General features: G+C 42.4%; 2 protein-coding genes and 1 long non-coding RNA gene across 3 annotated transcripts in view; 1 reads left to right on the forward strand and 2 right to left on the reverse strand.

The window, feature by feature from the left end:
- LOC134350127 (uncharacterized) overlaps positions 1 to 5,812 on the reverse strand; it is a 48,296-nt gene extending 42,484 nt beyond the window's left edge. Inside the window, exons 1-2 of the long non-coding RNA XR_010018824.1 lie at positions 5,762 to 5,812; positions 4,619 to 4,706 (exon numbers count right to left, since the gene is read on the reverse strand). This is a non-coding gene — a long non-coding RNA (uncharacterized LOC134350127). The remainder of the gene's footprint in view (positions 1 to 4,618; positions 4,707 to 5,761) is intronic.
- Positions 5,813 to 15,212: 9,400 nt separating this feature from the next.
- On the forward strand, positions 15,213 to 16,482 carry prr18 (proline rich 18). The gene has a single exon (XM_063055073.1). The coding sequence runs from the start codon at positions 15,320 to 15,322 to the stop codon at positions 15,920 to 15,922; it is 603 nt and encodes a 200-aa protein (XP_062911143.1). The 5' UTR covers positions 15,213 to 15,319; the 3' UTR covers positions 15,923 to 16,482.
- A 6,321-nt stretch (positions 16,483 to 22,803) lies between these two features.
- LOC134350581 (vesicle transport protein SFT2A-like) overlaps positions 22,804 to 27,260 on the reverse strand; it is an 87,629-nt gene continuing 83,172 nt past the window's right edge. Inside the window, 1 exon segment of the mRNA XM_063055987.1 lies at positions 22,804 to 23,913. Within this exon segment, the coding sequence (XP_062912057.1) occupies positions 23,874 to 23,913 (40 nt within the window). The 3' untranslated portion in view covers positions 22,804 to 23,873.

Genomic DNA, 27,260 nt, shown 5'->3' on the forward strand with positions numbered 1-27,260 from the left:
GAGACAAAAGAAATTCTGCAGATACTGGAGGAACTTGGCAGGTTAGGTAGCACCTACAGAGGGAAATGAATGGTCGACACTTCAGGTGTATTGCTCAGTGATACAAGTGCCAGCTCCCAGATACCAGTCCATTCACAGCATACTGAGGATCTGCATAATGACACACTACCGGATGGTATTATAGGCTGTGAGAGAGTGCAGCAGGCACTTCACAAACTCCAAATACATTACGTGAATAGGTTACGGAATATAATGTTGAAAATATGAATCATACATTGTGGGAGAAAATGCCAAAAGGTGGAGTTTCCTTTAGATAATTCACAGTTGAAAGGTGCTGGTGTTCACAGGGATTTGTGAAAACTTGAGCATGAAACCAACAAAAGCTAACATGTTGGTTTAGCAAGAAATTATCAAGGCAAATGTTGGTTTGGCTCTTATTCCAAAGGGGTTTAAGTAAAGATATCTTGCTCCAATTATACAGAGAGAGCTCCTTGAACAATGTGTACTGGGCTGATCTTCCCATTCAAGGAAAAACATATATTCAAAACAGGGAGTGCAGCAAAGGTTTGGCATATTCATTCCTGGAATGACAGTGGGTGGGGGAGAGGAATTGTCCTCTGAAGAGAGATTAAGTAGACTAAGCCTACACTCTCAAATTTACAAATGAGAGGTGATCTCACTAAAGTGCACCAAATATTTGCAGGGCTTGACGATATAGATACAGCTATCACAAATAAGAGAAAATCTGCAGATGCTGGAAATCCAAACAACACTCAACACACAATGCTGGAGGAACTCAGCAGGCCAGGCAGCATCTATGGAAAAGAGTACAGTTGATGTTTCAGGCTGAAACCCTCCATCAGGACTAGAGAAAAAAAAGATGAGGAGTCAGAAAAGAAGATGGGGGGAGGGGAGGAAGAAACACAAGGTGATAGGTGAAGTCAGGAGGGGGTGGAGGGATGAAGTAAAGAGCTGGGAAGTTGATTGGTGAAAGAGATACAGGACTGGAGAAGGGGAAATCTGACAGGAGAGGACAGAAGGACATGGAAGAATAAAAAGGGGGCAGAGCACCAAAGGGAGGTGATGGGCAGGTAAGGAGATAAGGTGAGAGAGGGAAGTAGGAATGAGGAATGGTGAACAAAAGCAGGGGCAGGGCCATTACCAGAAGTCCGAGAAATTGATGTTCGTGCCATCAGATTGGAGGCTACCCAGAAGGAATATAAGGTGTTTCTCTTTCAACCTAAGCGTGACCTCCTCGCGACTGTAGAGAAGGCCATGGACTGACATGTCGGAATGGGAATGGGAAGTGGAATTATAATGGGTGGCCACTGGGAGATCCCACTTTTTCTGGTGGATGGAGCATAGGTGCTCGATGAAGTGGTCACCCAATCTACGCGGGTCTCATCAATATTCAGAAGCCACACCAGGAGCACCAGGAGCAGTATATGACCCCAACAGACTCACAGGTGAAGTGTCACCTCACCTGGAAGGACTGTTTGGAGCCCTGAATGGCAGTGAGGGATGAGGGGTAAGGGCAGGTGGAGCACTTGTTCCGCTTGCAAGAATAAGAGCCCCAGGTGGAGCTCATCGACTTCATCAACTTTGCCTGCAAATTCCACCCTGCCCTCAAATTTACCTGGTCCATTTCCAACAACATCCTCCCCTTTCTCAATCTCTCTGCCTCTATCTCTGAAGGCAGCTTATCTACTGATGTCTACTATAAACTCACGGACTCTCACAGCTACCTGGACTATACCTCCTCCCACCCTATTCCTTGTTAAAATGCCATCCCCCTTCTCTCAATTCCTCCATCTCCACTGCATCTACTCTCAGGAAGAGGCTTCTCATTACAGAATGAAGAAGATGCCTTCCTTCTTCAAAGAAAGGGGCTTCCCTTCCTCCACCATTAACACTGCACATCTCTTCTATTTCATGCATGTCTGCCCTCACCCCATCCTCCTGCCACTCCACCAGGGATAGAGTTCCTCTTGACCTCACCTACCACCCCAGCAGCCTCTGCGTCCAGCACATAATTCTCCGGAACTTCCGCCACCTCCCACAGATCCCACCACCAAGCACATCTTCCCCCACCCCAGCTTTCTGCTTTCCACGGAGATTGGTCCCATGTGACTCCCTTGTCCATTCATCCCTCACCACTGATTTCCCTCCTGGCAAGCGGAACAGGTGCATTTTAATATCCCAAGGACAGGACCTGTAAGGTGAGCGCATTTTCAGGGTTCCGGATTTTTGTGGCTTTGGATTCTAGGCTGGTGCCCCTGACTGAAACATCCTGGGAGAACACGGAGTATTGGGAGCAGCGGGTTATCTGCTGGGGGTTGTGCGTCCGGAGAGCTGTGCCTTTTTAGTGCCGACTCTCTGGGCGCAGAGCTTGGTAAAAGCAAAGCAACAGACTTTTAACATCATAAATCAGCAGTGAAATGGGGACACCCCTTTTTCACTTATTAGAGAGAGAGCCTGCAGTATGTTGAATTACAAGTAGTCTTTGGGGTATTGCAATTCTGTGTCTTTATTGATACTTGCTGCACGCTTGAGTGCTCGGTGGTGGGTGCTGATGCTTTTTTTGCTGCTAGGGGTGGAGTGGGGTCGTTGCCTTGCTGCTGTTCGTGTGTGTGGGGGAGCTTGGGGGGGGTTGGGGTTCTATGTTTAACTGTCATTCATTTTTTGGGACACTCCTCTGTTTTCGTGGATGTTTGCAAAGAAAAAGTATTTCAGGATGTATATTGTATACATTTCTCTGACATTAAATGTACCTATTGAAACCTACCCCTATACCTCCTCCCTCACTACCATTCAGGGCCCCAAACTGTCCTCCAGGTGAGGTGACACTTCACCTGTGAGTCTGTTGGTGCTGTATTTGATGCTCCCGGTGTCGCCTCCTGTATATCAGTGAGAATTGATGTAGATTGAGAGACTGCCTCACCAAGCACTTAGTGGCATCTCCCACTGGCCACCCATTTTAATTTCGCTTCCCATTCTGACATGTCAGTCCATGGCCTCCTCTACTAAGGTGAGGAGGCCACACTCAGGTTGAAGGAACAACACCTTATATACCGTCTGGGTAGCCTCCAAACTGATGGCATGAACATCAATTTTTTGAACTTACATTAATGCCCCACTCCCCCCCACCCCGCTCTCCTTCACCATTCCTCATTCCCTTATCTGTAGTGTAAGAGACCAAGTGTAGGAGACCAAGAGGAGAACCAAATAGAGGTGGGTAACATCATGAAGAAAATACTGCAGATAAGTGGAATATTCACTTTCTTCCAGTGAAAGTGAATCTCACACCAAATGCCATAGGTTTAAGGAGCCAGATTATTGAAGGAGGAGTTAGGTATTGCAGTTAGGGATAGAGAAAGTGAAGAATATGAGAAAATACTGGAACAGAATATGAAAATTGGGTGATCAACCATGATCGTACTAAATGGCCAAGCACTCTCAAATGGACTATAACTTCTGATTTCTAGGTTTATATCAACATGAGAATATAGAACAGAGGTAGAGAATTTCAAAATATCTCTGTGCATTTTGAAGAAACATGATTGCCCTTAATTTGTAAGCTTCAATTCAAACGTTATATGCTATAAAGAGTTTGCTTAACAAGAATTCCATAATGATACACTACACATACAAGTATGGCAACATGCCAAATTACATTTGTGTATGCAATCTGATGAGACACAAACAATTTGGTTCAGACTGAGTAACACATACAGAATGCTGGAGGAACTCAGCAGGTCAGGCAGCATCAATGGATAAACTTTTGATGTCTCAGTCTGAAACGTTAACTGTTTATTTCTTTCCATAGATGCTGACTGACCCGCTGAGTTCCTCCAGCAGTTTGTGTGCGTTACACTGGATTTCCGGCAGCTGCAGAGACTCCTGTATTTGATTCAGGCTGAGGTTTGTTGGGGATGAAAAGATGTCAGGTCACGGCAGCGTTGTGGTTAGCATGGCACAATCCCAGCTCAGGGTGTTCGGGGTTCAGAGTTCAATTCCAGCGCCATCAGTAAGGAGCTTGTATGTTCTCCCCGTGACTGCTTGTGTTTCCTCCAGGTGTCCTGGTTTCCTCCCACGGTCCAAAGACATACCGGTTAGTAGGTTATTTGTAGGTCATTGTAAATTGTCCTGTGATTAAGCTATTGTTAAATAGGTGCGTTGCTGGGCGATGCAGCTCGTTGGACTGGAAGGGCCTGTACCATTCTAGATCTCTAAATAAGTACGCAAATAAATAAATAAAACCAATTCATTAGTGGGATTGAATTTATTAGGTGGGAGTGTATTAGGAGGAGGCTAATGTCCATTTGGGTCTAGCACACAGAACTGAACTGGGAAGTTCCTTCACTCTACAGAGAAAATTGCCTTAACTAAGTGTTCTTGGATAAAAGAAGACACTTGAATGCATTAATACAAGTATTTCTCCATTCTTTCCTCTCTTCTGACATCTTTTATTTCAAAAAATACAAAGCAATTTGTAAACAGAGAAGTTCTAATTATTTCAGCAAAAGTGTCCAGCTGATGTTTATATACTTGCAAGCCAGCCAAACAGTTTCTGTTCTATTTGAGAAGTTTATAATGAAAATGAGATTGTGGGTTCTACCTGCTTCTTGAGCTGAGGTGGGAGATATGCATCCAGGAGAGAAGGCAGGCTGCTCTTCATGTGTGTACACATTGTAGCTGAAGGACAGCTGCAAGTAAAGAAACAGAATTAATCAGTGATGACTACAAGACTTTAATCAGCGATATGACTGAGCACTGACAGGTCTTCCAAAGATTCAAAGGTTCATTTTATTATTGAAGTAAGTATGCAGAATACAACTCTGACATTTGTCTTCTCCAGATAGCCATAAAGTACAGAAAACCATAGAAGTAGTTGAAAGAAAGACATCAACCCCACCGCACGTGAAAAAACCCTCATAAACCCCAAACATCCCAACCCCTCCCTCATACAAAAACTAACAGATCACCCACATGGAGAAACAACAAGAGCATGAAACCATAAAACCCCAACCTGTCATTCGGCAATCAGAAAGAATGGGCAAAAACACACAAAAAAAACTTGGAACTGAAAGAGGCTGATAGGAACTACAGTTAGTTTGAACTACAGTCCAATCTATAAATCTCAGAATTTCAATAACATCTCCAAGAGAATCGGACCCAACAGCCCCTCCCAGGACAGCGACTTGAACCAGCGGCCCCCTCTGAGGGAGGAAACTCAAACCAGCGGTCCCCCTCCCAGGGCAGTGACTCGAACCAGTGGCCCCCCCTCCCAGGGCAGTGACTCGAGCCAGTGGCCCCCCTCCCAGGGCAGTGACTCGAACTAGTGGCCCCCCCTCCGAGGGCAGTGACTTGAACCAGCGGCCCCCCCTCCCAGGGCAGTGACTCAAACCAGCGGCCCCCCTTCCCAGGGCAGTGACTCGGACCAGCGGCCCCCCTTCCCAGGGCAGTGACCTGAACCAGTGGCCGCCTCTGAGGGAAGCAACTTGAGCCAACAGCCCCCTCCGAGGGAAGTGACTTGAGCCAACGGCCCCCTCCGAGGGAAGTGACTTGAGCCAACGGCCCCCTCCGAGGGAAGTGACTTGAGCCAACGGCCCTCTCCGAGGGAAGTGACTTGAACCAACAGCCCCCTCCGAGGCAAGTGACTTGAACCAACGTTCCCCTCCAAAGGAAGTGACTTGAACCAACATCCCCTCCAAAAGAAGTGACTTGAACCCAGCCGCTTCTCTGAGAACGGTTCGCTCACCTCTGCATTAGCTTCAATGTTTCAACCTTCCTCGACACTTTAAGCGGATAGAGATGTAGTCTCGTGGCCCCTTGTCTCATCTCTGAGCTTCTCCACGTGGTAACTTGTGCTTGCATTTCTGTTCTGGAGTTTTCGCGGGGACAGCAGACTACTAGCTCACTCAATCAAGCATCACACATTTAAGTCAGTCTCCAATTTCACAAACAGAATTAAGATAAAAAGAATATGTAGAGATGTAGGAAAATTGAAATGATCGAATATCTGGAAGATGTCACCCGAGGAGTCATTGTTCGCTGGTGCCATCTTGACTGGAAGAGTCAAGATTTTTCAGTGATCTCCTGGAGAGTTTCACTGCAGGCAAAGCCCTGATCAGGCTTGATGGATTTGAGAAGTTTCCAGGGGTTTTTCACATTTTAAAATGTCTGACATACAGAGAAGATTAAATTTTAAACTTTAAAATAGAATTAAAAAACTCCATAACGAGAAAAAAACACAAACAGGAGATTCTCCAAATGCTGGAAATCCAGAGCACATACATAAAATACTGAAGGAACTCAGCAGGTCAGGCAGCATCTCTGGAGAGGACAGGAAAGGAAGGGTGAAGAAGACAGAATAAGAAGATGGGGGAGTGGAGGAGTACAAGATGACAGATGATCAGTGAAACCATGTTGGGTGGGGGGAAATGAAGAGAGAAGCTGAGAGATAATAGGTGGAAAATGTCAAGGGCTAAGGCGGAAGGAATCTGATGGGGGAGGAGAATGGAGCATGGGACAACGGGAGGGAGGAGGGGCACGAGAGGGAGGTGACAGGCAGGTGAGAAGGGGTAAGAGGGGAGTCAAATTGGGAACGGAAACAGAGAAGAGTGGGGAGGGAGAAATTACTAAAAGTTAGAGAAATCAATGTTCGTGCCATCAGGTTGGAGGCCACCCCGACAGAATATCAGGCGTTTCTCCTCCAACCTGAGAGTGGCCTCATTTTGGCAGCACAGGGGATCACGGACAGCCATTTTGGAATAGGAAGTAGAACTAAAATGGTATAGTATTATGGTCAGGAGAAATCTGTGGGAAAAGAAACAGGTGATATTTCAGATATAAGATACTTCATCATAACTGGGAAAAAGTTTGATAAAGGGTGCTCCATTTGAAACATGCTGTTTCTCTTTCCAAACCCGACCTGATTATACCATTTCCAGCATTGCATGCTTTTGATTTCACTGCTGTCATTGCCTAATAACCAAGATGAAAAGCTTTCATATCTGATCAATATCTTTCATATCTGTTTACAAACTGTGAGTTCAGTCAGAGCTTCCAGCAATGTTCCACTGTTGACTGATAAACAGAAAATATGCAAAATTTTACTTCCTAGAACAGGAACTTTCTTCTGGCCCTGATATTCAGCTGGTTGGATATGTACCTTTGTTAAGGAAATTAACCTGGTGACGCTGTGATCTCTGTCTCGGAGGCCAACGTCAGGCTGTCCCTCAAGAAGTTGAACCCTTGCAAGGTGATAGGCCTGATGGAATACCTGGTAAGGCTCTGAAAACCTGGGCCAACCATCCGGCGGGAGTGTTCAAAGACAGTTTCAATCTCTCATTGCTACAGTTGGAAGTTTCCAACTGCTTCAAAAGGGTAACAATTATACCAGTGCCCAAGAGCAGGGTGAGCTGCCTTAACAATGATCATATAGTAGCCCTCACATCTATGGTGGTGAAATGCTTTACAAGGTTAGTTATGGCTAGAATCAATTCCTTCCTCAGTAAGGACCTGGACCCCCTGCAATTTGCCTATTCCCACAATAGGTCTATAGCAAACACAATCTCATTGGCTCTTCACATAGCCTTGGATCACCTAGACAATACTAACACCTATGTCACTATAGCTCAGCATTTCATGCCATCGTTCCTGCAGTTCTGATCGAAAAGCTCCAGAACCTGGGTGTTGGTGCCTCTCTCTGCATCTGGATCCTTGACTTCCTAACTGGAAGACCACAATCTGTGTGGATTGGAAATAACATCTGCACCTCGCAGACAATCAACACTGGCACACAGCAAGGATGTGTGCTTAGCCTACTGCTCCACTCTCTCTATACCCACGACTGTGTGGGTAGGCACAGCTCAAATACCATCTATAAATTTGCTGACAATGCAAACATTGTTAGCAGAATCTCAGATGGTGAGGAGAGGGCGTACAGGAGCGAGATATATCAGCTAGTTGAGTGGTGTCGCAGCAACAAACTTGCACTCAATGTCAGTAAGACCAAAGAAATGATTGTGGACTTCGGAAAGGCTAAGACAAGGGAACACACAGCAGTCCTCATTGAGGGATTAGAAGTGGAGAGAGTGAGCAATTTCAAATTCCTGGGTGTCAATACCTCTGAGGACCTAACCTGGTCCCAACATACCAATGAGACCATAACGAAGGCAAGGCAGCAGCTATATTTAATTAGGAGTTTGTGGAGTTTTAGTATGACACCAAATACACTCTCAAGTTTCTTCAGATGTACCATTCTAACTGGCAGCATCACTGTCTGGTAAGGTGGTGGGGGGGTGGTGGTGGTGGTGGTGGCTACTGCACAGGATCTAAGTAAGCTGCAGAGTTGTAGAATTAGTCAGCTCCATCATGGGCACTAGCCTCCGTAGTATCTATGCCAGCTTCAAGGAGTGGTGCCTCAAAAAGGCGGCACCCATCATAAAGGATCCCATCACTCAGGACATGCCCTGTTCGCATTGCTACCACGGAGTTGCAGAAGCCTGAAAGCACACACTCAACGATTCAGGAACAGTTTCTTCCCCTCTGCCATCCGATTTCAGAATGGACATTGAACCTGTGAACAGTACGTCACTACTTTTTTATTAATTTTTGCACTACTTGTTTAATTTAACTCTAATTCACGGTTTTTTCTCTCTATATTGTTACGTATTGCATTGTGTGGGGGCCGCAAAGTTAACAAATTTCAGGACATATGCCAGCGATATTAAACCTGATTCTGATTCAGACACTGACGAACTCGAGAAACAGGTACAGATGGCGGTGAAGTGACGTCAGCAGCATCACCAGCACAAGAATATTAAGCCACCGAGATACTGTGCGGATGAAACTTACCGGTCAGAGTGCTGGACATTCAGCGGTACTGCGTCTTAGACAAGAAACTGATGGACATCCGGGAGATGGTTTCGATTATCTTGTATCGATGACCCGCCTATAAACGAAACTCGCAGAATTAAGGACATTCGTTAAACTCAATCCCCCAGCGATCCGCAGTCTGTCACCGTCTCCTAACAACCGATGTCCCGATAACACAAACGCAAAATAACTCTCAATTTGAATAGGAGAACTGTTTTTGAATTGCCTACATTTGATTCTGGGGTTTGTTACAGATTTCTTTGCGTGTGACCAGGAAATATATTTACCGAGGAGAAATACGTGAAGCAGGGTGTTTTAGTATTTTCGGAGGCGTGAGTTACAGTGGCGTGCGACCCAGTTATTCCTTAAGTATTGGTTTTATGGTTAATACAGCATTTAAAAAACTCTTTAAACCATAAGCGTAGCCTAATTTGTAAGGCACACAGAGTCCTTCTTTGTATTCGCTGCGAGATTTTTTTAAACCACGGAATTAATGTTGTGTATCCAGAAGGAAACGTAAACAAACTGCCTCGGAATTTTCTCCTGTTATCAAACCAATGAATTAAGGGGAAAGAGTCAGGAGTACAATAGGAAAAAAAGTATGGAATACTCCGAAACCAAACCTCTACCAAAGTAATTAAAAGTTTACCGGTAAAAAAGACTCGAGTCCCGTGGAGTACTCACCCTGAGCGGCGCCGAGTTGCCAAGTTTGCGCCGAGCTGTCGCTCCGGGTGATGGGAGACGCGGTGTGAGAGGCACCCCACGTGCCACGCTCCACCGCCACCCCTTTGCTTTAATGTTGGTACGCATACGGGGGTCGATGCAAATGTGTGACAGGTTTTTCCGATTTGCATCTTGCCTCTCTATAGCAATGGAGAGACTGAGTGCACACAGCTCACAGTGGAATGGGAAGGCGAGGTAAAATGACATGCTCCCATCCACTCGGAGATAATGACCCCTTCCATGGCCACAGAGAGGGCAAATGCAAATTGGAAGGACAACATCTGGTATTCTGCTTGGGTAGCTTAAACCCAATAGACCACTGAATTTTGCATTTTCTGTTAACCCACACCCTTTCTGTTCTTCCACACCAACCCACCTACCTGTTCACCTAGATTTCTTCTCCTTTTGTTTCCCTTCCCCTACCTAGTTCCATCTGCCCATCATGCCATTGTCTGGTCCCATCTCACCTCCCCCAGCTGTTCCACCATCACCCTCTATCCCCACTGCTCCTCCCTGAGCCTGATATTGCTAAGTATATGCAATCCCAATGTGGGACCTTTAGCTGAAACATCACCTTCTCTAAAATTGGTCATAGATGTTTATCAGCCTCTAGGATGACTGTGACTTCAAACAGAAGCTGGTGATGTTAACCCTGTGTAGAGAGGCTTTGACCCATAGGTTGGGACTGTCACCCCACTTAAGCCAGAGTATGTTTTTGTCTTCTTACAAACCTTTTACCTCTCAAACAAGACCAAGAGGGAAGGCAACCTTGCCTGACTGCAGACCTGACTAGGAAGTTTCCCATTTCTCACTCCTTGTTTTGCTCTGCACTACTATGTATCCAATCATGAATTCCCTCTCTGAAGGCCATTTTGGACAAAGCATTTGTTGTGCATGTGTATAATATTCTGTCTAACCCTTTCGTATTGTCCAAGCTAATGAGTCAAATGTTCACCCCCTCCAAACCCATGCTATATTAAAGCAAATATATCTTAAATTGACACAAAACTGGCAGGGGTGCACTAAATGTGATACTGGTCTATCACCAACCCGCAAAAAACCTATCTTGATTGGCTTTGAATTTTGACTACAAACCTCATTTAGCAGTCAGATGGGTCTCCAAGTTCTGATCTCTTTCCTTTTCTTCATCTCCTTGTAGATATGAGTGGTGGTGCATTTCTTCATAGGCTCTGATATACTGCCAGCTTGAAGGACACTTCCAGTCCAACAGGGCCAAGTGTACTTCAGCTGTGGGATTTTATCCCTGTCGAATGAACAGATAGACCCAATTAGCTCATTAAGATTTTGATGGTACATCTCTTTTCTTTATCATCTTCTTGAGTGGTTATTACACAAGGCCACAAAATCAGTGTAAATCAGTTAGATCAAATGATTCACTGGACAGTTAATCTTAGCTGGTGGGGACTGGGCTGCTTCTTCCTGCCTATCTTACTCATGTTAGCCCAGTGCAAGTTTTTTTCTTCTAAGTGGTAAATAATTTCAAGATGTTTCTGTTCTGATTAGATTTATACTTTAAATACGTTATTACTTTAAATTGGTTCTGTTCCTTGACCTTCTTCCCTGGTTGCCGTGGGTAACCATCTGTATCTGTCTGGCTGTTGTCTATTTACTTATTTCTTTGCTATAGCTTGAAAATCAACTGACAGCAATATTTTACTTTTAATTAGGTTAATCAGTCCTTTCCACACAAATGATTGAGAAATCTAGTAACTTGATCTAGATTTCTGTTAATGTTGAAAATCATCCTTTTATACTTGCAGAACAATACAACAATCTCCTTATTTCTCTAATTTGCACATTTACAGGATTTCTGCAAAAGATAAATCCATCTTCTAATACTTTCTTTGTAATATTGTTAATACATCATGATTTTACTCTCCTACTCCAAAACCAGAAGAGTGAATGTTTTATGATTAAAGTTTCTGATTATAGTTTTATTAACTAATTTATTAATTAAACCACACACGGGTGTGAGTGTAAGTACTTTCTTAACAGTATGTCAAGTGTTAATGATTGCCCATAAGAATTCTGATAAGAAATGCTAGTGGTTATCTGTGTGATCTTATACCTTTATTCTGAAAATTGTTTCTGGTGACCAAACTGTTTGTTCTTATTGCGACATTATTAGATGTTTGGATTTACCTTGTATAAGGGCAAACTAGCCAATAATATAAAGCAGGACACTATAAGTTTTTTTTTTCAGTTGTATAAAGAGAAAAAGAGAGGTGAGAGTTGATATTTAACCACTGGAAAATGATGCTGGTGAGGTAGTAATGTGGGACAAAGAAATGGCAGATGAACTTAATGGGTACTTTGCATCTGTCTTCATTGTGGAAGACACTAGAAGTGTGCCAGGTGTTTGTGAGTGTCAGGGAGCAGAAGGGAGTGCCATTGCTATTACAAAGGAAAAAGTGCTAAGCATACTTAAAGGTCTTAAGGTGGATAAGTCTTCTGGACCAGACAGACTACATCCCAGAGTCCTGAGAGAGATTGCTGAAGAGAAAATGGATGCATTGGTCATGATCTTTCAAGAATCACTTGATTCTGGCAAGGTCTCAGAGGACTGGAAGATTGAAAATGTCACTCCACTCTTTAAGAAGGGAGGAAGGCAAAAGAAAGGAAATTATATGCTAGTTAGCCTAACCTCAGAGTTTGGGAAAGTGTTGGAGTCTATCATTAAGGATGAGGTTTTGGGGTATTTGGAGACTGATGATAAAATAAGTCAAAGTCAGCGTAGCTTCTGTAAATCGAAATCTTGGCTGATAAATCTGTTAGAGTTCTTCAAGGAAGTAATAAGCAGGATGGTCAAAGAGGAGGCAGTGGATGTCATTTACTTGGATTTTCAGAAGGTACTTGATAAGGTGACTCACATGAAGCTGCTTAACAAGATAAAATCCCAAGGTGTTACAGGAAAGATACTGGCACGGATAGTGGAATGGCTGACAGGCAGGAGGCAGTGAGTTGGAATAAAGGGGGTCTTTTCTGGTTGGCTGCCAGTCACTAGTGGTGTTCCTCAGCAGTCAGTATTGGGATGACAACTTTTCACATTGTTTGTCAATGATTTAGATTATACAATTGATCAGTTTGTGGGAAAGTTTACCATTGCTACAAAGATAGGTGGAGACTTAGGTAGTGCTTAGGAATCAATGCATTTGAAGCAGGATTAGACAAGTTGGAAGAATGGTCATAAAAATGGCAGATGGAATACAGCGTTGGGAAATGTGTGATAATGCACTTTGGTAAAAGGAACAATAGCGCGGACCATTATCTAAATGAGGAGAAGGTTCAAACATCAAAGGTACAGAGGACTTAGGAGTTCTTCTGCAAGACTCACAGAAGATCTGTGGTAAAGAAGGCAATGGCAATGTTGGCATTTCTTTCAAGGGGAATAGAATATAAAAGGAAGAGATAATGCTGAGCCTTTATAAGGCACTAGTCAGGCTGCACTTGGAGTATTGTCAACAGTTTTGGGCCCCATATATCAGAAAGGATGTGTTGTCATTGGAGAGAGTCTAGAGGAGGTTCACAAGGATGATTCTGGGAATGAAGGGGTTAACATATGAGGAGCTTTGGGCTTTCAGTCACTAGAAATTAGAAGAATATGTTGGGATCTCATTGAAACCTACGAATGTTGAAAGGATCAGATAGGGTGGATGTGGAGCAGATGTTTCCTGTGGTGGGGGTGTCCAGAACTAGAGGGTACAGCCTCAAAACTGATGGGCGACCTTTTAGAACAGAGTTAAGGAGAAATTTTTTTTAGCCAGAGTCGTGAATCTGTGGAATGTTCTGCCACAGACTGTGGTGGAGGCTAAGTCTGTGGGTATATTTAAGACAGAAGTTGATTGTTTCCTGATCAGTCAGAGGATCAAAGGATATGGCGAGAAGGCAGGTGTATGGGGTTGAGTGGGATCTGGGTTCCGTCATGATGGTATAGCAGAGCAGACTTGATGGGCTGAATGGCCTAATTCTGCTCCTATGTCTTATGGTCTCATGGTCATGATCATTCTTGCTGATGTATTGGTTAAGTTACTAGAAATCGGAGGCCCGGATAATCAATTGAGAAACTAGAGTTCAGATTCCATCATGCCAATAGTGGAATTTGAGTTCAGTGAATAATCTGCACGTGGTAGTTATAAAGACCCATCAGATTTAAATAATGTCATTCATTAGAGAAAAGCTGCCCTCCCTACCTCATCTGGCCTGCATATGCTTCCAAATGCAGATCCATGATGTTGATTCATGTATATCCTTTGTATGGGCATAGTGAGATGCAGTATGTAGCTACAAGTAGGGGTGGACAGTTGGAAGGCTTTGTCCTCCCTAAATAATAAAAGCTCCAACAATATTTTTATATATCATAATTTACTCCTAGAGTATACCTCTTCCTCATTGTCATTTCATTCTCATTATTTATTGCTGCTTCCTAATGGTTGCAACCCTTAGATTTGTTCTCTTCCTGGTAATGTTCCAAAATTCACCCTGAAATTATCCTAAACCTCCTTCAGTGGCCATTGGTGAATTACTTTTCTTGTAGTTTGCATTTCTCAATGAATTATCTGTTCATTGCAAATTTCCCCAGCCTCCCAACATACCTACATAACTGGGTTCATATGAGTTTACAACTCAGTTTGAACGACATCTACACTAAGGAGCCTATGACTTGCTCATTGTTGGAGCTTAGTCAGCAAATGATTGATGGAAAAGTTTGGAAAGTATACCCCAAAGATGCAGTGAGCAAGGAAATATGGATAGTTACATGACAATCAGCATTTACTGCCTTAGCATGGTCGTCAATTTGACATTAATATTCTGTCATTACGGTTTCTTTCTCTGACTCTGAATCTCCTTGCTATACTTCTGATTTACAATTGAATTTATCCATTTTAGCTTACACTATGGTAGCAAAAAACAGAAGAAATGTGATGAAAATGATCACGCATATCTCATACCTTGAGTGCTGCCTACGGAGTATTGCACATTTTCCCTGTGACCATGTGTTTTTTGCCCAGGTATTTTGATTTCCTTCGAAATCCCAAAGAGATGCGCGTTTACTGTAAATTGCAGTTGAATGCGTCTGTTGCTGGCAAATACAGCCTACCTCTTCCTAGAGATGCTGCCTGGCCTGCTGCGCTCACCAGCAACTTTGACGTGTGTTGCTGCTCTTAAGCAGTTGGAAAACATGCGGTCAGGCAGGTGAAAAAAAGGAACCGTTTCAGGTCAGTTAATTTTCATCAGAATTAGGCGACGTTTTAATTAACAGGGAAAGGTGAGACCATAAGAGAAGAAATTGAATGTCTGTGGGAATCAGGAAAGACTGAGTGACACAAGAGGGAACAAAAGCCGGCTGTTTGTAAAGCATATACTATATAATTAATTTCTGCTATTTAATCTGGTAGCTGGGGATTTAATTTCTGTGAATTGGCTGGCATGGGTGCGAACCACTTTTTTTTGGATCTAATACCTTATCCTTGTTGTGGCTTTGCTACTTGTACAAAACAATACTGTAACTGGAGGGTACTGAAGCTGGATCTTGCCCACTCAGACCCTGACTCCGCCCCACTGGTCCGCCCCTGGACTCAGGCTGCCTTTGCCATCCAGTGGAGGTCCATGGTCCTCCCAACGGCAGCATCCCATATAAAGACGTGAGTGGTAGACGCGAGAAGTTGCTGCATCCTCCGTCCCGCCTGCTGCAATGAAGACAGACATCCCGCCCAGAGCGGCGGTACCTTTCCCTCCGATCCGCCAAGCCGGGTGCTGTCCTGGCAGGCAGCAGGAGCCCCAGCGACCGCTGAGAAAGAAAGTGCAGCCGCCGCAAAATTTCTCCCACTCATGGCCCAAGGCGGGATTCCAGCTTGGGGGCCGCCGGCCGCAGCCCCGCCTGCTTGAGCCAAGGTTAACGGGCAGCTTGTGTGTCAGCGTGCTGGCTTCCGCCAAGCACTCGGACCGCACCGGGCAGCCGGACGGTAGCGCGGGGGAGTGCTTCTCGCTCAGCCTCACTCCCGAGGCCGTGCAGGTCATCCAGAAGCGCAATTTGGAGCGGCAGCAGCTGGCGGGCCGGACAAAGGAGAAGGCGGCGACTCGGTGTCCGGCCGCACCACCCTCGTCCGATATCAGGAAGCTGCTGAAAATCTCGCTGCTAAACGACCAACACAAATATGACGACGTGGAATATGAGGAGGGCGACGGGCCGCCCGACCGCTCGGTCCTGCAGAAATGTCTGGAGTGGCTGGAGGGAGTGGAGAGCGCTCGCGGGCCCGTGGGCAAGCTGGCAAGGTTACCCCAGCTGGCCAACTAGCTCAACAAGTTACTGCTGGCATCAGGGACACTTTCCCATGAACGTACTTCAATCACTGTTCCAGCAAACCAAACACCTGGGACAACATCAATGGAGCCCTAAGGGGGCTCTTGAATAAACTATGTGAACATCGGTGCCTCGAAAAACTAATGGATGTTTAGTGTGCAAGTATTACCTGAAAGCTTCCGGATTCAGAAAATCTTGAGTAATTGTGCATTTTAACATGTTTGGTTTTTTTTTAACTGCGACTGTGGGCTTGACAATACTGGCACCAGATGTTTACATGACATTACACCGGTTTCCAATAACCAACTTCCAGAATGAGCCTTTTCCCGCATTTGCTTCAAGCGGGCATGCACTGAAAAGGAGACTGGGGCGAAGTTTATTTTTGTAGTTACTATTTGCTGGCGACATATAACTGTACTCAAATCTAAAATTAGTTTTAAGTCATGCATACAACGATTATTGCATAAATTGTTTTCATGTTTCAGCCTTTAATAAAACTCATTCCTTGTGTATTCCTGGTATTTTTCAAATTGCTGAGAATAAAATTTTTGAAAATGTGCTTTTACACAGTGTGTTGCACTATTCACCTAAATAAAATTCCAGATAGGTATTTCTTATAAAATGGTTGCTGGAGAATAATTTCCATTTTAAATAATTTGTGACTTACCAAAATAATTTTAAACAATTTTGGTATGGTGAACATGTATTTACCAAATTATTCTGAGAGGATAGAAGGTTCAGAGTCAGGTTTAATATATGTATTTTAAAAGTTACATTAAATAAGCAGTGCAAAAATAGGAAAAACAAGTACCGAATGGTACTGAAGTCCTGTTCATGGGTTCAAAGTCCATTCAGAAATCTGATGGCATAGGGGAAGAAGCTGTTCCTGAATCGTTGAGTGTGTGCCTTCGGGCTCCTGTACCTCATCCCTGATGGTAGCAATGAGAAGAACATATGTCCTGAGTGACGGGGGCCCTTACTGATGGATGCCACCTTTTTGAGGCATCACTCCTTGAAGATGTCTTGGATGCTGGGGAGGCTATTGCCCATGATGGAGATGACTGAGTTTACAACTTTCTGCAGCTTATCTTGATCCTGTGCAGTGGCCCCTCCATACCATTTGGTGATGCAGCCTGTTAGAATGCTCTCCATGGTACGTACATCTGTAGAAATTTGCAAGTTTCTTTGGTGACATACCAAATCTCAAACTCCCAATGAAATATAGCTAGAAAATTCCAGGCAAAACAGAATGTGCTTGAATTACATAGCAGGTCACGCTGCATTTGTGAGATGAGAAACAGTCAATATTTTAGGTCAGAGATGCTTTATTATTAGCATTTCCACAGCACAAATAGCCAACACTTGCTTGACAGGCCAAGGCTTTGAGCTGTGACTTTTTAGAAAACATTTGTTAGGCTGCATTTGGAGCTTTATGTAGAGTTCTGATTGTCACACTTGAGGAAGCTTTAAGAGTGCAGAAGAGATACACCAGGATGATATCTGCAATGGAGAACTTTAGCATAGGCTGGGTGTCTTCTCTCTAAAGCAGAGGAAGCTGCAGGGTAACCAATGTAAAGGTTTATAACATGGAGGGAAAAAATAAGATAGAGTCTTTTTCTCAGGGTAGGGGAGTCTAAAACTAGAGGACATAAGTTGAAGGTGAGAAGAGAGGGGCATTTCATTTTTGCATGAGGATAGTGGATATTGGAGCCAGCAGCCAGAAGAGGCAATAGAATTAGTGACCTTGTGTTGCAAGGTACTGCCTTCCTAGGAAACAGTTAATCACCAATTTCCCTAACAGGGTTGCCATCTCTGCACCCATCAAGGAAAGAGTGTTGAAAAAAAGATTAAAAATTGCACATGAATTCCACAAGCATGTAGCTAGGCCAGCTAAAACATGACAGTTACATTCCTAAGAAACCCCACTTGTAAAGATTGTAAAGTTGTGTTGTTGCAGAACAGGTGTAGTTGCCTTCAACGCGCAGATTTAGGCATGTTTCCCAATTGTGCTGCAATTAATGTGGCCTGCATAATTCAAATAATTTTCCCTAATTCATCTCTTGCATTATTTCCAATTCATGCTATGGAAATTTTTGCACTGTGATTAGTGGCTCTTGTAGGAGTGAATTCTGCAAGGGTGAAAATTTGTTAAATAAGTGGCTGTAATACAGGGGTCATGTGTACAAAGTTTAAAAAGCATTTGGGCAGGTACTTGTGTAGGAAAGGAATATCGGCATAATGCAGGCATTTAGGATTAGCATGGATAGGCATCATGGTTGATATGGAGAACTTGGGCTGAAGGGCCTGTTTCTGTGGTGTACAGCTGTGACTTAAAAATGGAAATGTCTTCTGATTTTAATTTAACTATTTATCTTTTAAAAAAATATTTAACTATCTCCATCTTGTCTTTGTTTGCTCACTCGTTGAAGAATCCAATAGATAGGCTAATAGACATGGAAAAGAATTTAAAGAGACTTCAAGCAGATACAGAGAAAAGCTGAGCGGGTGAGAACATGGTAGGTGAAATATATTGGGAAAAGTGTGAGGCCACCTACTTCAACAAAAAGAAAAGCATAGTATTTGTTAAATGGTGAGTGTTGGGTAGTGTTAGTATTCAAAGAAACTTAATATATAGCACCTTTCATACATTAAGATCAGGCTTCAAGTGTTTTACATAGATTGTAAAGATTAGTCAAAAAATATAAAACAAAATTAAAAATCATATACATTATATAGAACAAAATGTAATAGAATATACCAAATTATAGAAATGTAATCAACATCAAGACATTAAGAATCCTATAAGTATGCTAAGAGTAGGTTTTCAGAATGTTTGAAATGTTCCACAGTACTAGCCTAGTGTATCTATCTCTCAGTCGGTAGACTTGGGCATTGTTTGCACAGGAGTCACTGAACACGAACAAGAAGGTATAGCAAGTGGTTTAGAGAACGAATGGTGTTAGCTTTTCATTATGAGGACACAATCTTGTGATGAGAGGCAAATTCAGCAAGTTATAGAGAAAGGAAAAGTCAATAGTGTAATGGAGCATAAACAAGTAGATGAATCCGATTCTTGAAGCAAGGGCCGGAACATGAAGATATCTCCAATTGGAATGAGGTGAGGGAACGTGGAGATATGACTGAAGCCACTTTATGTATACATACAATATTTTTAAAACAGACAAATTCTTAAAAGCAAAACAAATGGAGATCCAATAGGAATTACAGAGATGTTGCAAGCTCAATCTGGGAAGAATTCTCTGGTGGTGATTTTTGGCTCAGTATGTTCAGGAGCCAGCAAGTGAACAGGCTATTATAAGTCTCTCATGGTGCAGTGAGAAAGGAGTAATTAGTACCCTGGTAACTAAGGAAGAGTAATCATCAAACAACAGGAATTCTGCAGATGCTGGAAATTCAAGCAACACACATCAAAGTTACTGGTGAACGCAGCAGGCCAGGCAGCATCTGTAGGAAGAGGTGCAGTCGACGTTTCAGGCCGAGACCGAGGTCAGGACGAAGGGTCTCGGCCTGAAACGTTGACTGCACCTCTTCCTACAGATGCTGCCTAGCCTGCTGTGTTCACCAGCAACTTTGAAGAGTAATCATCACTTATTTGAAGCACAAAATTTTTCTTGGACTCCTTATTCACCCTGAATTGAACTAGAGTGATTTTGGTCAAAATGTGACTCTGCGGTAGGGTTGGAGGAGTCTTGGCCCTTTTCTTCATCCAATGTAAATGAGGTTCTTAAAGACCATTTGAATGAGAGTACAGATTGCAGGGAGCAGCCATTCAAGTGGGAGTTTGAAAAAAATTGCGATAGACTTGTGACAGTATTCCTGTGCTGTGGAAGATGTCCTGCCTCGTCCCTGTGCCGAAGGCGCTGCGCCCCAGCAGCCTCAATGACTACAGACTGGTGGCATTGACCTCCCACATCATGAAGACCCTGGAGAGACTTGTTCTGGAGCTGCTCCGGCCTATGGTCAGGCCAGACTTAGATCCCCTCCAGTTCGTCTACCAGCCCCGACTAGGAGTTGAGGATGCCATCGTCTACCTGCTGAACCGTGTCTACGCCCACCTGGACAAGCCAGCGAGCACTGTGAGGGTCATGTTTTTTGACTTCTCCAGTGCGTTCAACACCACCCGCCCTGCTCTGCTGGAGGAGAAGCTGACAGCGATGCAGGTGGATGCTTTCCTGGTGTCATGGATTCTTGATTACCTGACTGGCAGACCACAGTACCTGTGCTTGCAACACTGTGTGTCCGACAGAGTGATCAGCAGCACTGGGGCTCCACAGGGGACTGTCCTGTCTCCCTTTCTCTTCACCATTTACACCTCGGACTTCAACTACTGCACAGAGTTTTGTCATTTTCAGAAATTTTCTGATGACTCTGCCATAGTTGGATGCATCAGCAAGGGAGATGAGGCTGAGTACAGGGCTACGGTAGGAAACTTTGTCACATGGTGTGAGCAGAATTATCTGCAGCTTAATGTGAAAAAGACTAAGGAGCTGGTGGTAGACCTGAGGAGGGCTAAGGCACCGATGACCCCTGTTTCCATCCAGGGGGTCAGTGTGGACATGGTGGAGGATTACAAATACCTGGGGATACGAATTGACAATAAACTGGACTGGTCAAAGAACACTGAGGCTGTCTAAAAGAAGGGTCAGAGCCATCTCTATTTCCTGAGGAGACTGAGGTCCTTTAACATCTGTCGGACGATGCTGAGGATGTTCTACGAGTCTGTGGTGGCCAGTGCTATCATGTTTGCTGTTGTGTGCTGGGGCAGCAGGTTGATGGTAGCAGACACCAACAGAATCAACAAACTCATTTGTAAGGCCAGCGATGTTGTGGGGATGGAACTAGACTCTCTGACGGTGGTGTCTGAAAAGAGGACGCTGTCCAAGATGCATGCCATCTTGGACAATGTCTCCCATCCACTACATGATGGACTGGTTGGGCACAGGAGTACATTCAGCCAGAGACTCATTCCACTGAGATGCAATACTGAGTGTCATAGGAAGTCATTCCTGCCTGTGGCCACCAAACTTTACAACTCCTCCCTTGGAGGGTCAGACACCCTGAGCCAATAGGCTGGTCCTGGACTTATTTCCTGGCATAATTTAAATATTACTATTTAATTATTTATGGTTTATTACTATCTAATTATTTATAGTGCAACTGTAACGAAAACCAATTTCCTTTGGGATCAATAAAGTATGACTATGACTATGTATAGAAGATGATTTTGTTCTTTGTAGTCCTTAATATGAATCCCAAAGACTGTCGTCTCTCCAATTCTAGGGTTAAAGATGAGTCTTGGTGGTGATGGAAAAACTTGCTGATAGGGTAACGATTCAAATGTTGTGTTCCGGTGAGCACAACAACAAAGTACAGATAAGAAAAGGCTCTGGTGAGATTGAAGAATTAGAAAGGAAAACTATAAAGGCGATAATCTCTTATTTCAGACCCCTGCAAATCAGCATGGTTCAAAGCTTATCATGGGAGAATTTGGCTTCTGTTAACTGGAGTGTGAGGGAACTGTTTCATAGAGATGGACCACTTGAATTGAGCTACGTGCAAATAGAGTAAATACAAGGTTTTAACCAAGTTGAAGAGGAATGGTGGAGTTGGGGATTTCAGGAGAGAGGGACAGTGAAATTGGTAATTATATCTAACACGTTAAACTGTCCCAATTCAGGATCTGCAATAATCTAGTATGCAAGACATTCAAATAATTAAAAATTAATATAATTTATTGCTCAGGCAAATAATAAAAAAGTGGGATGTTACTCTTTGAAGAACTGAATGGAGTACTGAAAGAAATGACTTCAATATTTATTTATTTTTATTTATTGAGGTACAGCATGGAACAGGCTCTTCTGGCCCTTCGAGTTGCACCACCCAGCATCCTAGCTTTAACCCTAGCCTAATCACGGGACAGTTTTCAATGACCCATAAACCTACCAACCATACATCTTTGGACTAGGGGAGAAAACCGGAGCCCAGAGGAAACCCACATCGGGAGAACATATAAACTCCTTGCAGACAGTGGCAGGAAGCTTTTCAGAGATTTAATAGTTAACCACCTGAAATGGTCTTATAAGGAAAGGTTAGACAGGCTTGCTTTGATTCAGCTGGACCTTAGAAGAATGAGAGATGACTTAATTCAAACATCCAAAACCTTTAAGCATCTTACAGGAAGAATGAGGAGAGGATGTTTTCTCTAGTGGGAAAATCAAGAACTAGAGGTTAGTGTTGAAAAATTAAGGGGTAACCCTTTAAAGATTGGTAAGGTGAAATTCTTTCCAATAAATTTGACCAGATTTTGATATATTGATCTAGGACAGCTGAGCATAAATGTTCAAAATTATATCCTATGCTGATCACAAACATTACTTTGTATTACCCTCTAACCTTAATCAAAAGCCTCTGCAGAGCTCTGCTTACTCATTCTCTGCAGCTACATAGGACTGAATGTCTCATTTTTCCCTCCATTCCAGATCTCCATATGGTAGATTTTGTCTGACCAAGATTGGCAGGATCGCCATAATCCCAAGTTCTTCAGCCACAAATAGAACCAACAACACATATTGGGATGCTGTAAAAGAAACAAAAATGAAGTTCTGAAATATTAAGATTGACTAAAGTGCCACATCGGTATATAGGTGACTGTGCCATATTGCACAAGGATGCAATTATTCTACGAGCGCATCAGTAAATTATTCAAATGACAGAAATTTGTGTCATAAAACAGAAATTTATAAAAGGGTTTGAGCAATAAGGGAAAGGAATGTTTGAAATAGAACCAACGTTAATGGACACAGCTCTTCTCAGTATTCTCCAATGTCAGCCAGTTTTTAAAAGACACACATTCCTTTCATTTTTGTTATTTTTTATTTTAATGAAAGCATCAATGCAACAGAAATCATTCAACTTTTGAATGAGGAAATAAATACCACCATCAGCATTTACTGCTCCTTCAATATCCATGTCTGAACTTGGATTCCCAGAATTAATCTCACCCATCCTCTATCCTAAAGACTGAGGAAGTTGTTGAAAGCTCTCCTCAGATAAAGGAATGGAAGAGACCTGGGACCAAGTATAAAGCACAGGTATAATATTTCTACCTCTGATCAGATCACACAAAATACAGAAGAAAGCAAGTAGCCTGAAGTTTAGTATAAATTGAGTCCATTAAAATACTACTTCAGAATAAACAAATACTATTGCCTTTTAAATATTTGCTTTTTGGATACTGTGTGGAGCTTTTTGATTCTGACATAAAATGTAAATTAATTATTTCAAACTGTAATTGAAGGATTTTTAATGAATGGAACCCAAGAAAAAAACATATTCTTCACACTCTAAAAGCAGCTCCTTGCATTTGCAGTATAAAATCACTTAGCAACCTTCCTGGCTTCAAGAAAGTAGTTTAATAAATCACTACTACACAATTTTAACTAAATAGTGGTTCTTTAATTGAGCGAAATGTTACTTCAAATCTCGTAAACAAGCTCTTGTTTCTAGTACAAGGAATAAGCATTAAAAAGTAGCACTGGTTCAGTCTTCATAAAATAAATGTAGCCTTATACAAACTTATTAGTAAAACTTAATCATCACAATAGCACAGCAATTTAAGGCATTGGCAATGTAAATATATTAGAATGGCATCAAACATGAAATAATTACTTTAAAATATTTAAATTCCTTGAAAAAGAACAAAGGCTTGATTCTTTGGTTGAGTATAAATCAGTACTGTGCAGAAGACATTTTTGGAACAAAATATTACATCATTGTTTTTTGAAATAGATGAAAGTAAACAAAAATGTAGAACTTGGGACTTATCCAAGAAACAAAATATGCAGACTGCAGATCTCCCTCAACAGCTACAAAGAACTACCGGAAAGTGTCTTGGGATTTGACCAGTTTTTTCTTCACCCTGGAGTTATCCGATGCAGGAAGTGCAACACTTTATTATAGCATCTCTGTAAGGCAACCAAAAAGTATTAGGAAGTCAAAAAATAATTTATATTGTGCTTTTCGTAAGCTCAGGGTAAACGATTTACAGCCTTGTATTTCTCAGACAAAAGCAGAGCCCTTTGGTTGCACAATTGGATTTGTAGGTTTGACGAACAATAAACTACAGATGCTGGAAGTACAAAGTAAAAGTAAAATGCTGGAAACAATCAGCAAATGACACTTTATATCATAAAGAGAATTTCTTCAGGTTTCTTAATTAATCTTATTGAAATTGTGAAGATGTCGGTTAACAAATGTACATTATTTAACAACATAATGCATTAACAATATAATACACATTTATAGCTTTATTCTAAGCATAAATATTTCTGTAACAATATATGAGGAACCAGAGATGTAAAGTGATAAGCTTCCAAGCTAAAGTTGTTTGCAAGAAAAGTCTGAACATATCCTTCTAAACTTTTCCTATTCTTGTATCTACCTGTCTGCATTTTCCCCTGGCAGTTTATTTGACATACCCACCAGTCTCTGAAAAGTTGCTCTCTAAGTTTCTATTAAGTTTTCCCCCTCTCATCTTAAATCTAGGCCCTGTAGTTTTAGATTCCTTTACCCTAGGAAAACGGTTGTGATGATTCATCTTATTTACTAACCTCATGATTTTCTATTCTGCTATAAGGTAATTTCTGAGCTTTCTATGCTCCAGGGAAAAAAAAACTTCTAGCTTATCCAGCCTCTTCTTACAAGCCAAGTCCTCCAGTCCTAAAGATGATGTAGACAGCATCCTCTTTTCATTCTCTTCATTCACTCTTCAAAGAACTCAAACAAATTTATGAGACCTGATCCCCATACAAAGCCATGCTGACTATCCTTAATCAGTTCTTGCCTTTTCAAATGCTGGTTAAACCCCTCCAGTAAGTTTCCCATCCTTAATTTAGGCCCACTGTCCTATGGTTCCCTGATTACCATTGTGGCCCTTTTTAAGATAAGGCAGAACATTAACCATCCTACGGTCTTCCAGCACCTCAGCTATGACCAAATCCGGGGAAAATATCTCTAGCACAGGTCTGCAATTTCTCCTCTAGCTTCTGATAAAGGCAAGTTCTGTGGTCTAGATACTCTATGCCAACTAAAAATGACCATCCAAGCTGGTCCCATCTGCCAGCATTTGGCCCACAATCTTTTAAATTTTTCCAATCCATGTACCTGTTCAACTGGTTTTAAAAAGTTGTTGTTGCACCTACCTCAGCAATTTCCACAGGCAACTCATTCCACAGACATACCATCTTTTGTTTAAAAAATAAGTTGCCCCTCAAGCTCTTAATAAATCTCTCTTCTCTCACCTCTGCCCTCCAGTTCTTACTTCCTGAACCTTGACAAAAAACTGAGTGCATTCACCTTGTCTATGCCCCTCATGATTTTATACATCTCTATAAGATCATCTCTCAGTTTTCTGTGGTCAAAGTCCGTGCCTATACAGCCTCTTCCTATAACTCAATACTTCAAGTTCTGGCAACATCCTTGTTAATCTTTTCTGCACTTTTTCCATTTTAATTATGTCCTTCCTTTAGCAGGGTGATCCAAATAGAATGCAATTTTCCAAATGCAGGCGCAGTAGCGTTTTGTAAAACTGCATGTGACCTCCCAACTTGTATACTCAATGCTCTGATTGATGAAAGTCAGCAAGCCAAAAGCCTCTCCATCACTCTGTCTACCTGTGACTTTTGGGGAACCACATAGCTAAACTCCAAGATCCCTCTGTCCCCCCACCCACCCAGAGTCCGACTGGTCACTGCAAAAGTGCTATCCGAATTTGACTTTCTAAAATGCACAGCTCAAACCATAGAATAGTAAACTCCATTTACCATTCTTCAGCTGACTTGACCAGCCGATTAAGATCCCCTATAATCTTTGACAACCTTCTTCACTGTCCACTATACTATCCATTTTAGTTTTATCTGCAAACTTACTAATCGTGCCTTGTACATTCTCATCCAAATTGTTGATATAAATGACAAGCAATGAGCCCAGCACCAACTACTGAGTCACGCAACTAGCCTCCTGTCCGAGAAACAACCTTTCATTATCACTATCTGCTTCTGATCATCAAGCCAAATATTTATCCAATTAGCCAACTCTCTCTGGATTCCATGCAAGATTCCATTCCAGATTTGGGAACAGCTTCTTTCCAACTGTGATAAGACTGCTGAACGAATCCTGACCCGGATCTGGGCTGTACCCTCCAAATATCCGGACCTGCCTCTCGGTTTTTTTTTGCACTACCTTACTTTCCATTTTTCTATTTTCTATTTATGATTTATAATTTAAATTTTTAATATTTACTAAATTTTACTATTTTTAATATTTAATATTTGTAATCCAGGGAGCGGGAAGCGCAGAATCAAATATCACTGTGATGATTGTACGTTCTAGTATCAATTGTTTGGCAACAATAAAGTATAAAGTATTTAACCTCCCAGATCAGTCTATCATCTATTATTAAAAGTCTTACTGAAGTCCACATAGACTACATCTACCATCTTGCCCTAATCAACCTTCATGGTCATATCATCCAAAAACCAAATCAAGTTCACCTACACAAAGCCATGCAGGCTAGCCCTAATCAACCCTTCTTTCCAGATGGATGTCTATCTTATCTTTCATAATACTCTCCACTAACTAACTTACGACAGATGTTAGAACTATAGTTCTCAGGATTTTCTTTGTAGCCTTTCTTAAATAAAGGCATAACATTTGTTAACCTCTAGTCTACTGACACCTCACCCATGGCTAATGATGATACAAATATCTTAGCCAGGGCTCCTGCAATTTCTTCTCTAGCCTTTCACAGTGATCTTGAATACACTAGAGGACTATTTCCAGGACCTTCCACTATATAACAAAAACAGAAGAGGAGAAATATTCATTGAGGTACTTGCATCTTTCCTGCAGTTCCATACATCAATGTATATTTAGGTCTCTAGTTACGCTTTTCCCCTAAATATACTTCTAAATGCTTATTCTCCTTAATCTTTTTCTGTCAAATCCATGTCATGCCCCTTTCCTTCTTGAGTATTCATACATTGATCTCCCACTATCTGCCCTAAAAGCCACCCCTTGCCTGCAAACAACCTACTCCAATCAAACTTTACAAGTTGTCTCATAAAATTTGCCTACCCAATGTAGAATTTAAAACTGTGGACCAGTTCTGTCCCTTTCTACACTACTTTAAAAGTAATAGAATTATGGCCACTGGTCCCAAAGTTTTCTCTCACTGCACCTCAGTTACTTGCCCTGCCTATTACCTGAGAGTAGGTTGAGCTTTGCTCTCTCCCTTGGAAGGGCCTCTATTCAG

The sequence above is a fragment of the Mobula hypostoma genome, chromosome 8 (assembly GCF_963921235.1).
Source record: "Mobula hypostoma chromosome 8, sMobHyp1.1, whole genome shotgun sequence".
NCBI classification, from domain to species: domain Eukaryota; kingdom Metazoa; phylum Chordata; class Chondrichthyes; order Myliobatiformes; family Myliobatidae; genus Mobula; species Mobula hypostoma.

Excerpts from the sequence above, each read along its gene's own strand:
- prr18 (XM_063055073.1), top strand. The coding sequence starts at position 15,320 with ATGAAGACAGACATCCCGCCCAGAGCGGCGGTACCTTTCCCTCCGATC.